The sequence below is a fragment of the Natator depressus genome, chromosome 1, assembly GCF_965152275.1.
Source record: "Natator depressus isolate rNatDep1 chromosome 1, rNatDep2.hap1, whole genome shotgun sequence".
In the NCBI taxonomy this organism is placed as follows: Eukaryota; Metazoa; Chordata; order Testudines; family Cheloniidae; genus Natator; species Natator depressus.
This window is the reverse complement of record NC_134234.1, coordinates 149050172-149062724: the sequence shown is the minus strand read 5'-3', so window position 1 is coordinate 149062724 and position 12553 is coordinate 149050172. Positions and strand designations below refer to the sequence as shown.

The following is a 12553-nucleotide window of genomic DNA, read 5'->3' as shown; positions in this document are numbered from 1 at the left end:
AGTTTGTAGGTGGGCAGAAGAATTTAACTGAAGGTTTGTTCTTTCATGGATAACCCAAACAGTTTATAAATGAGGAAAAAAAAGTAATCTTAAGTCCTATGAAACCAAAGAGTTTATATCAGTTACATAAAAGAAGCTATTCAAGGAGTTGTCTTGAGATAGGCAATTAATGAGTACCAAGAATCTTAAATCTGAATTAAATCCCACTATTTCTCTCTCTTTATCCAGGTGAGTTTGCTTCCTTTCCAGGTATACACAGTCCACCATCTTATGTTTAACAAGATCTGATTATCCGAGTAGTAGGTCATATTAATACAATCTATTAGTATCTTAAGTTGCAATAGTATTTCAATATTTCATAAAATCATTACAAGAGCAATTTAAATATCATTCCTTGGCAGTGCTTTGGTAAGTTTCATGTCACCCACAATGCTGACGAAACCGTGCTGAACTGGAAGGTTTCTTCTTCTTGATGCTGTTTCATGTTCCTTTCTGTTCTCTGAATGTTACTGTTGTTAGTTGTTTGTTTGTATAGATGAACAGGATGAGCAGTGGTGAGTGCTGCAAAGCTAAAGGATGGGAGAAAATTTTGAACTGAGCAACCAGCAGCACAGTGTCTATAGTCTTTCCTTCCACAACCTTACTGGAGGAGGAAGGATTCATAATATTAACTGTTGTGGGCCTTTCATTGGCTCAACAACTTAATGGGATTGCCTTGTTAGCAGTTTCAGCTCTACACATGCAATGTGCTACTACATAGGCAATATAGGGTTGTAATTTTTCCTCAACTTGATGGTTATACTGCCTTTATCTTTGTGGCAGGAAATTCTCATAACTTGAAAGTTAGGCCTGGTCTATTCTACTCAGTTAGGTCAATGTAAGGCAGCTTACGTTGACCTAATTGTCAGTGTATGCACTATAGCCTTGTCACGCCAATATAAGTGCTCTACTACACTGACATAATAACTCCTCCTCCACGAGAGGTATAGGGCTTATGTCAGTGTAATTAGGGTGACAGTGTCTGTGTAGACACTGCTTTCCTTACATCAGCTGTTGGGTATCTTGTCAATTTCATGTCTGGAGCCATGAAATTGACAAGAAAGCCAGGAAGCTAGAGCTGATCTGCCCCCTTCTTCTCACTCCCAGCTGGGCTGGTGCCCGGAGGCTCCCCAGTCAGGGAGCTAAGAAGCCCAGGTGGCTGCTCCCAGCTGGGAGCAGGGATCCGAGAGCCCAGGGGGTGGGGGCAGCTGGCTTTCTGGCAGAGAACTCCACGGATCTGAGAGCCCCGGCTCTCAGCCCCCTACAGTGCCTCTGTTCAGTTGGTGGAAGCGCTCCTGGTGAGGTCACATACCACCAACTGTAGGAGGGTAGTATGGACATCAGCCCCTGCAGTAATTACTTCAGTATCTGTAAGTCGAATAGACATGCCCTTAGAGTTTTAATTCTTTTTATTTAGTCCATTTTCTGATATTTTCCTTCAGTGCTGTCCAGGTTTCATAGGAGAAGAAATTTTGTTTTAAATGAATCTCAAAAGATTTATATTTTATATAGTCTTTCAGCTCTCAAAGTAATCTTTTTAACCTTAATTCTTAAAGACAATGACTTTAAATTTAAATAGCCATCCGAGAAGGCACTGTCTCTTCTTAGCAGGCTTTGGAGAGGTACCTCATGTCTTTCTGAGTTTAGTAAATAAATTGCTTAAGCATAGCCAGATAACTAATTTTCTTATCAATATTTTTTACTTGGGTTACATTCTATTAGTAACTAGATATAACATCAAATGACCTTGCTATATTTGTACATAAAATATTGCCTATTCTTATTACAGTGACATTAGGAAGTTATTATGAGGCTTTCATTTAGATGCAAATTAACATCACAAAATAAACGTATTGATGCATTTAAGGAACTAAGGGGTTTCATCTTTAAGCAGCAACATGAATTTAGAAATTGGAAAGGCCTTGTACAAATCATTTCACAACCATAAATGTTCTCCTTTACATCTGAGGAATGAAGACTTTAGATTACCTCTAAAAGCAAATATTTTTAGTATTTCTGTAATTCTTTCTGAGGGTTTTAAAACTTAGGCATTGTCTTTGAAAAGGGAAGGAGGAAAGACTCACTTTCTTGGCTTTTGAGAACACAATGCATCTCAAAATATTCTGATAAAATATGTTGCTTGGGATAAAATTAATCTCTGTGCCAGATTCTGCTTCATACTAGGGGGATGTGCTTTGCACTTTGATCAGACAATCTTGCTGATATTCTGGCCATTTTGACCCAATGGTTCTTAGGTTTAAGATCTGCCATTTGCAGTACATTTACAACTTGCACTTAAAAGCTTCTATTATATATTTTATATAAAAGCATAATAACCAATACTTAATCTAAATCTTTAAAAACAATGCATACAGCATGATAGTCTAGAAAGTTAAAATGGAGATAGACATTATAAAAGTTGCATTTCAAAGTCTGTGTAAACACACATAGAGGTTTATTGACTTGGGGTTATCTTCTTTTGACATTTTGGGAGCCTGTCACTATTTGAATGAACTTTTCATAGGAATCTCTATAGCATTAACATTTCATATAATTAAATAATCAACTGAAAACATAAACTTATGTTATTTCTCTAATAATTATGTGTTTTTTAAAAAAAATGTTAGTATTTCTTAAATTCAGTAAAGGCACAGGCAAGTTTGTATTGAACCAACATCATAAGAATAAACTATGATAATTTTATTAATCAGTTTTGCATCAATATTGAGGTCTACCACTTACAGTGATCACTTGGTTTGATTACAGTTATTTTTAATGGTTTAGGTGAATAAACTCTTTGTAATAAAGAGACTTATAAAGGGTATATTATAGGATAGAAACTTTCAGTCAGTAAATTAGTTTGCTCATTTCATTTAGTGCAAAAAAATAGCCACTTAGGCTACACCTGTGGCCTGGAAATACTACTTTATATTTCAAGGCTCTGTTCTCCAAGCACAAGGTACAAGTAAGTCACACAGAAAACCGTGGAAGTTATTTGTATTCTGTGGTGGGAGAATGGAGCACTGGCCTCAGTTCTTAGATCTACTCTCACGTTCTCTAGAGTGACAGGGCTTAGACTACTGAAAAGTGTTTAGATTATTTGTCTCCTGTTTGTATGCATCGCAAGGAAACTGAGTTCTGAGAGTGCTTCGTTATAAAGGTTGATTTGAAATTAGGGATGCAACAAATACCTGATCTGGATTTGATTTGTACATGAGTCTAATAAGTTTCCTGGATTCATCTTGCATCAAGAAAAAAAGGGCAGATTTCAGATAATTTTTAATAGATGCTGTCATATGCCCAGACCTGGCCACATCTTCTGATCCCACTGCTGTTTTCTCCTCTTGCTGTTGTTCCCTTACACCATACTATCTAAACCCAACACCCACCCACTCCCTTCCACTTCCACTACTTCTTGGAAACCTGAGGCAGCTGCAGCACTTCTCCTGACCTAGCTGTAATACCTGTTTCTTTCCATTGTGGCTTGTCTCAAGAAACGTACCTGCCAGTTCCTTCTCACACTGAACAGATTTCCTCCACCCAGCTCCCGCCTGCCATAGAAAACAACTGTGTACTCCCTCCCATATTGCTCTCTGTCCTGGCTGCAAAGAGCTGCTCTTTTCTTCAATTTAGTTCCCTCCTTCGGTAGTGGCTATCATTGTCTTTCTTGGTATCCAACAGAGCTGCTACTTTTACCCAGTGACTCCATAACCCACTGGAAACATTGCATGTGTACGTTATAGAAACCAATACAGCACTTTTAGACTTCATTATAATATTTTCATATCAAAATAACTTTAGAATGTGGGAAGTTCTCTTCATGGGAACCTATGCAGTAGAATTCCATGGCTGTGTCTTTCTGTTGTCTATTATTTAAAGCTGTCTTTTTTTTTAATTGTCATTTACTATAGAGTACATAATGTAATGGAACAGTTGTGATGGCAAAGTAATGTAGTAATTACAATGTTCACAGTTTTACTTTTCTTTCAACTAGGTAGCAGTCCGCCATGGAAAAGTATTGGAATTTAGGATTGGTGGATCTGTAGAGGCCCCTGAAATAGGCATTAGTGTAGTAAGTATAAGCTATCTTTTATTACACTAATTATTAGTTCTAGGTAAGATTTGTAGTGTTTAATTTTATTTGATTATTACTTTTGTAGTCAGGTGTCAGAATTTTCCTTCCTTAGTTATTCACATTTTTTCAGGGACTGAGGAGAATGTGAAGAGAGATTTAAAAATTAAATATACCTGTGGCAGTTGAGGGATTTAACTGTCTGAACACAAAGTTTGTAAAGGTTACAATGATGAAGGAAGGAAAAGAGGAGAAATAGAATGAAATTAATTAATTGAAAAATGGTACTCAATTTGAAAAACTTCACTAGTGGTACAGTCAAAGGGATTATAGCAGTGGTTCCTAAGATGTGGTCTTTGGCACCCACAAAAGACCTAGGGCCAGTAAAGGAGCTGGATAGGCAGTTGATGAACTGAGACTTCCAGTTAATATAGGATAACTTATGGATCTCTGAACTGCAGTATTTTTAAGGTACTCTCCAGGTATATATATGACCTTATAACGCTCTTACATTGTTTTTTCTTAAACTTAACAGGAATCCTTCAACTTCCATGGTGTTTATGCTGGTTCCACCCAAAGAATTCCCTTTTTGCTTCAAAACAAAGGAGTAGCACGTGCAAGGGTGGAGTTTGATTTATCCAAATATAAAGACTTTACACTGAACTTCAAAGACCAGTCAGGTACTTTCTTTTGTTATTTCAGAATTGTAATTAATAGAAAAATATGATATCAGTAAAAGAAATCCAACCTGCAGTTCTTCTCATATAAAAATCTTAATGATTCACTGTTGTATAGAAAGTTTAAAGGCATAGTATAAAGTAGTTGCTATTTCTTAGCCTTTAATATAAATTAAGATATTATACTATTCCTGTGAAATGACATTAGTTTTACCTTGCCTGGACTACTTTTTATATACAAAACAAGACTCTGTTCCACAGAAATAATACAAATGCATTGGAGATAATGCTAGAGAAGTGCCAAAAATCTAAGTTATAAGCCAAGTTTATTTTTTTAACAAGCATAAAATAAGGTTATGTTGTAGTCCTGTTCTTGATTCCCTCTTAATGTGAAGGTGGATTTCCAGCATTATGCTAACTTTTCAACCTTATACCTATCCAGTTGAGGTTTTTCCTCACAAAATGAACAATTAACGGTCTGAGTTTCTACATGGCTTAAATTAAAGACCTTAGAAATATCACACAACTGTTTTTTAAATACTAATTCCTACAGTAGTAATGTCATGCAAGAGACTGTGTTTTACTTTTAGTGGATGTCTGTTGTACCTGTCTTGGCTATGAGATGGCTGGCAAGTCTGCAGTTGTGCATTGTCTTTGCTTATGCTAGTTAGGGCTGAGCAACTTCTGTTGTTAGTGGCAGAGGAATTTCCGCTCAAGACAGCCACAGGATGGCTGTTCACATGGATGTTTACAAAGCATTAATGTTTGGGTTTGGCTTATAGGGAGAAATCCAGCTTTGTTGTTTCAGTTCTGCAAAATCTATTTCTGAAGCAAGGGAGTCCATACTCATTTGTCTTCTAGATTTTTTATTTTCTCTTTTGGATGCCTTTTATTTAAGTTTGCCAGATTTTGAAAGTTTTAGCTTTTGATGATGTGTCTTTCGGTGTGCTTCCAAAAACTTAAGGTGGTATCTTATCCCTACTATATAGGTGGGGTTTAGGAGGGAATATTCAATTACTTGTCAGTTTCTGACCCTGTTGTTGGTATGTTCTCTGTTGTGTACTGTCATGGCTCATTTTCTTTTGAGACATAGTGTTGCCCATGAGTGCTAGTCAAGTTTCGGGTCCTGGGGATATTCCAACTGGGACTAGAAATTGACTATTTTCTGCTATTTTCTTTGATGGGTTCTTGTTGATTTCTAAGGAATGTACAAAGACCTGCTTCTCTGAATGCAGGATGAATAAAAAAACAGTGGATAGCATCTTTGTTTACAGCTCCAAGCCTCTTTAGCCGGCATCAGACCCAGAAGAATCTTCCTCTAGGATCACACAGTGCTTATAGGTTGATGATTGGCTTTCGTTCTGTCACCTGTCTGTGTCTGTGTCTTGTCTGCCTCCCTTCTCCAGCTAGGCTTTTTCCACTCACCTGATCAGAACAATGCCCAGAACAATACACTCCACCCACATATTGCTAGTTTCTGGGCAGACTCCATTATGCCTTATTTTAGATGTGGCCCCCTTAACTGTCTCTTACAACTCTCTTAAAGGAAGGGCACACTGACACATAATTTTCAGTGAAGTTTTAACTCAACCATTAACAAGGTTTAACCCAGCTTATAACACTGTCTAGAAGTAACTCACTGTCCCAGAGTGAGAATCCTGGCAGATGGTACCTATGAAAGAAGGGAGAAATTACCTGAATTCTGCTTCTGGAAGATTTCATCACAGTGCAGTCTCACTCAGTCACCCACCCTTCACAGGCCCAGAGTTGCAGAGTTCTGTTCTTGAGGTGGCATACTCTCATGAGTTCTCTTTGAAAAGTTACGTTGAAACCTGTGCTATTTAAGGCTTTAAAAGAGTCATCTTAACCCAAAACGGATAGTTTTCATAGAACTGTTGTTGGAATAGTGCACAGAATGGAGCCAAAGAAAAACATGTAAATTGAATCTTGTAGATTTTTTATGAAGGTGGTAATATAATATAATATCTCAGGTTAAAAGTTGGCATACAAATAGATTAGCAGTTTCTTGAAAAGGAAGGGTTTGCCAGTGTTAGTAGTCCTGCAACTGTTTTGAGTTGGACCTTTGGGAAAACATTGATTAATTGTCTGTCCCTTCTGGACATGTTGGGGGAGAAGCACAGGGCTTTTCAGGACATCTTGTCACCAACAACGTAAACATGACTTTTGACCTTTGTGGTGACTTTTCTGTGCATCCAGGCCACAAATGGAGCATTGGGAAAGCAGAAAGACCCTTTCTAAGAACATCAAAGTTGTCATGTCATTGCTGTGAGGACTACTGGGTCTCCTATAATGCCAAGTTTAGCATTCCTTCTACCCCTTTCGTAGTGTGTAATTTAACTCTGCTCTACTTTCTGTTCATTCTCCTTTCTATCTTCTGTCTAATCGGTTCAAAACTTTGCCCTTTTTGGGGGATTGATTTAACTTCATTGTATTATTGCTATAAAGAGCATGGCAGGCTAAGGGAGAGTAAGCAAGTTTATTCCAGCATGAAGAAGAGCCAGTGGGAGGAGACCACAGCATGCAAGTCAGATCCCAGATGTTGTTTCCTCAGATGGGGGAAAAGTGCACCAGGATTCAGAGACTAATGCAACCTGTTTGTGACCAACCTGTTTATGTATCTTATCCACAGAATGTGAATGAAGTAACAGAAAGACAGCAGTTTCTTTCCTATCTATCTTTTCTCCTTCCCTCTTTATTGTGTGTTGTGTTTGTCTAGATAGCAGGATTATTCTTTAAAAAATGATTATTACAAAAGAGCCAAAATCTGTTTGTTTGGTTTCCCTTCATTTTCTCCAAAGAAAGACATTTAGCATGAGCACGAAACATTTGCACAAGATATTTTTTTCCTTTAAAAGACTTTTCTGTGAATACAAGAAAAGAATTTCCTCCCCCCAAATGAATGCTCACTTAAGTTTTGGTTTTCAAATATTTCAATCATTTGTATTTTGTTTGTTTTACATTTGGGCGTTGCAGAAATGTTAAATAGGATTTCTACTGGGTGGTTGCTGTGGTGAGGTAAGTCAGGCTATGTTTTCACTAGAAACGCTGCAGTGGCACAGCAGTAGCATTACAGCTGAGCCACTGTAGTGTTTCAGGGTATGTCTACACTGCAGTGTAAGCCTGGGTTAGTAGGGCTTGAGTCATCTGACCCATGTTAGAAAACCCCAGTCTTGGATGTCTACATTGTATTTAAATCCTATGTTAAGACTTTTTCTTCCCCCCTTTCCTCTGCTCAAACCTAGGGCTTTGTGTACAGACCCAAGTCAAAGTAACGATATTCCAGAGTCCTTAATGTCCCCCCAGATTTTGGCTACTTTAGCTCTAGGACTGTGGTGCACTGTGGGAAAACTTTACTGCCCGCCCTGCATGTTGCAGGAAGTTTGAACAGCTCACCAATCCTGTTGCAAACCCAGGAGGCTCTCTGATAGTGTGCTTGCATATCGGTGATCAGAAGAGAATGGGTTAATGGGGACCTAAGTTCCCTATAAGCTGCTTGGCCAAGCAGCAGCCTATTTAGAGTTGTGCAGGCACTCAGGAAACTTTCCTGGCCGTGGCAGCCAGGGAAGGGTCGGCCTGAACGCAGCCCTGGCTGGACCTGCCGCGGTGGCTGGGGGCAGGCAGCCCCAACGTAGCCCCAGCCCAGCCCAGGCCTGGACCTGCCGCAGCTGGGGGAGTGCTGCCTATTCCGTGGCCTCAGCCCCGAGGCGCTGCAGCGGGGAGAGGCACCTCTCCCCCCCCACAACCCCAGCCCAGGTGCTGCTGCAGGGACAGAGAGAGAGTCCTCTCTCCCTGCTGTAGCCCCAGAGCAGCCTCCTGCACCCCAGACCCCACATCCCTGGCTCCACCTCAGTGCCCTCACTGCCTGCCCCCAATTCTCTGCCTGAGCCCCTCATCTCTGGCCCCACTATCACCTCCATATTGGTGCACATAACAAAATACATTTCGCACATGTGTGGAAAAATTAGAGGGAATCCCTGATGATGACCTGAGCTGTGGAGCCCTGCCTGGATACAAAAATGTGGATCCACATCCAGAAGAATCAACTTGTATCTGACCCACAATCCGCACTTTCTTTTATCTGTATCCTCACCACGCCTGCAGCAACATGCTATCTCACAGTGCCTTTCAGGAGGAGTGTGAGTGTGTGTGTGTGTGTGTGTACTATATAAGAAAGTTATATTGTTTAATAAATGTGCACACTGTTGTTGTTGTTTTAAACATCAATCTTATTATTACAACAGGAATCAGAACAAATAGCCTTTTATATTAAAAATAATATAATAAATGTCTCAAGCCAATAATGCTCAAAATCACAAACTGAACTATAAAATAAAAAAGTCTGCTGCCTATTTAGCTTGTGATTTATAAAGTCACCACGCTTAGAGCTCAGAAATCCCAGTTTTTGCACCAACCACCAGCTCTTTGACTTAAGGTTAGTGTCCCCCTGTAGTGGCTCATGTGTTGAGGAAATTAGCAGTGTGTTTCCATCCAGATTCCTGCCTTTATCACTCGGGGTTTGCGGTCTTCTCCCAACAGCTGGGATGTCAGGCTGAGGAGGGAGCTTTTCCTGCTCGTCCTGTAACTGTCAGTCTCCAGGCTTCCTGCTCAACTCTTCTTGCTGTGGTCTGCAATATTCCATTGATTTAAAGCCCCACTGAAGTCTCAATCAATAAAACTCTTTGCTGCATGTCGTGCAATGTTTTACCGGTAAGAAAAGAAAGCCATGAGCATTAGTTCCTCTGGTAGCATGCTTGGGTTTTTTAACTGATCACAGAGCCGCCCCCCAAAACTAGGTTGTGGGATTATCTGCATCACCCAGTGTGACTTGCAGATAAAGAGGTAACTAAAGCTGATGATACTCTCACTAGTCCAGATAATGCAAGGGACAAAGTGTCTGTTCTCCCTGTGGAAGCATGCAAGGGGAATACTATCGCAGGGCTACAGTGCTTAATTTTTGCTTGGGCTGAGCCCTGGCATGGCTTGGCAGGTCCCCGTCTGCGCCACCGTAAGGTATGTGTGGCGGGAGAGGAGCAACGGCAGCAGGTGCTCCATGATTTCAGGTCAGTTTCCCCAAATGGGCATAGAAGGGGGGTCCAAGGGTTAGGGACGAGGGGGGAGTGCAGCCTTGAGGGGCATAGGAGGGCAGTGAAGGTGCTCTCTGGCTGCCCAGCCAATGCTTAATTTGTACCGGGCTTGCCAGGGCTGAGTCCTGACACCTTGTCCAATACAAATTAAGCACTGCGGGGCTATCTACCCACCCTGAATTGCGGGATTTCGTCTTAGAAGTCTTCCTTGGGACAGCTGATTTTCTTCGAAATGTTACCCTGTAAAAACATTAAATCATCCACAGTTTCTGGCTTGAGTGAACTACAATTTTCATTAATTGCATGATCAGAGACTGAGAAGGCTCTCTCGGAGGGTACACTGTGTGACCCTCTGTGCCCGAAAGCAACACGCCATATTCATCACTGTCATAGAATTATGATAATATGCCTTGTGAGGTATCATTCTGCATGTCTTGTTCTGTTAAACGTTAATACCCTGTTGGATTGTATGTGCTGTCATTCTAAATGAAGTTATGAAGTTTGGCTGTTTATGTGCTACTGAAACATGTTGCGAGGTTGAGGACACCCACAAGCAGCCTTTCAGGTACAACAGTAAAAAGGCCAAACAATGTTGATGGCTTATTGAGGAAATGCGCACAAGCATAAGGATTACCCCAGGAACTGTGTACAATAGATACCTCCCAGAGATAGCACTGCACAATGGGAACTGTTTGACCCAGGTCACAGCAAAAGAGCTTTCCATCAAGCGGGAAGACGATATAAAAGGAGAAGTGATGACAAGACTGGATCTCACTCTCCCCCCAGCAACACACCTAAAAGTACTGGAGGAAAAAAGACTGAACTGGGGGCAGGGGAAGTTCTGGTCCCAGGCAGAAAAGAAGGAAGCCTGCCTGTGTGTATGCTAACCTGCTTGTACTGTCTAACTGGGTGAGATACTGTGTGATTCAAATCCTGACGAGTACATTAGGCTTAGATTGTGGTTTTGTTTTATTTCTTATGGTAATCTACTTTGATCTGTTTGTTTACTATCAGTTACCACTTAAAATCTATTTTTCTGTAGTTAATTTATTTTGTATTTTACCTAAAACACTGTGTGGTGGTTCAACTGCAAAGGGAAAAGTCTCGGCTCAGGAGCAAGTGTTAGTGCATGTCCACTTTCCTTTGTAGAAGTGGCAGACTGGGTAATAAATTTCATTCTGGTCAGGTTTTTGACCAGTGCAGGACAGTACAGGGGTCCTAGGCTGGGGAGCTGGGCATATTTTGGCTTTAGCCTTTCTATTATGGGTTCATGAGTGGCTGGCCAGAGCATTCATGAACACAGCTGGGTGTGGTCCCTGCATGTGGATGTTGGTGCAAGCTTGGAGGGCTTTGCAGCTTGTCACAGTGCAAGAGGGAACCCAGATTGATGAGACAGAGGGCTCGGCTGTACCTCAGTTCCAGGTGGCACCCTGAGGGTGACCTATCACACACTAGATGCAAGGATGGAATGCACAAATCATGCAACTCGACTGAGAAGGGGAAAGTTGCTTGTACAACTGCTGAAGTGGTGGAGACAACACATCTTCATTCTTTGTCAGTTTCATCATTGTCACTTCCACAATTGCTATTTGAATCCTCAAACTCTGTATGTGACCATTGTCATCCTTTGGTGATGGAGTCTGTGTAACTGACGAAAGAAGCATAAGATTCACTGCAGGAATATTTTTCTCCTGCAATAAGACAAGCTTCTTGGTCTCTTGATAAAATTCCTGTCCCTCCTGTTCACTGAAAACTTTCATCCCCTTCATTTGTGGGTGCAGGAAAACTGCTACTGTGTGCGTAGGCTTGATTTCAACGTTTTCAATGAGACATTGCGAAGCTTGGGATTTGAGTTGACTTAGACTATATACATCAGTGGTAGAAGGATGGAGATGCTTTTTCAGCCTTTTGTACCAAATGGGCACCAAGAGGAGAGTGGGCTGTGACTGCTCTTATGCATCTGATGCTTCCTTGAAGTGCTGCAGGAACTCTATTAGCATTGACCACTAGAGCTTGAGCATTGCATCAGTGAGTTGAGTATCCCCCTTTTCTGTCAGAATTCCATATATTCTGTCCCACTGCTCCTCAGCTGTCTGAAACATGAGTAGTTTGCTGTTCCGTCGTGTTTCTACATCTCCTTTCAGAGACGTGTTCAGTCTGTTTTGAAGTCCAGATCTCCTAAAGTAAGTAATGAGATTTTGGCATGCGTGGATCAGTTAGGTTACTGCTTCCTCTTCCTGGTTTCCCAGGTTGGTAGTATGATCAAGTGTAGTATTTATAATATGCACTGAGCAGCTTATTCGCACATAGGACTTAGGGATGCAACCACTTTCCATCCCCGGTCCATAATGAAAATCATCTGGTTGATAATACTGTTTATATCAAGTATTCTGAGTGCCTGAATAGCAGCCAAAAGAAAGTTCTCTGCAGTTTTTGATTTTCCACTGTCATGCTGAGTCACACAAAGCACCTGCTCCACCATTCCGAACTGTTGTGGCTCTATGTAATGAACAGTTATTCCCCAATAGGCAACCTTTCTGTAATCTCCGTCCACAGATTGAGGGTAACCCCTCCACCCACTGTGCCAAGAATGTTTTTCAGCACCATGGAGATTTTTCTTTTTTCTTCTGCCACAAGTGCAGCATGCCAGGCTAATGTTG

At 40.9% G+C, this 12553-nt stretch overlaps 1 protein-coding gene across 1 annotated transcript in view; it reads left to right on the top strand.

The window, feature by feature from the left end:
- CFAP47 (cilia and flagella associated protein 47) overlaps window positions 1-12553 on the top strand; it is a 635949-nt gene that overhangs the window by 59215 nt on the left and 564181 nt on the right. The window contains exons 19-20 of the mRNA XM_074968655.1: window positions 4034-4111; window positions 4647-4791. Coding sequence (XP_074824756.1) covers window positions 4034-4111; window positions 4647-4791 — 223 coding nt within the window. The remainder of the gene's footprint in view (window positions 1-4033; window positions 4112-4646; window positions 4792-12553) is intronic.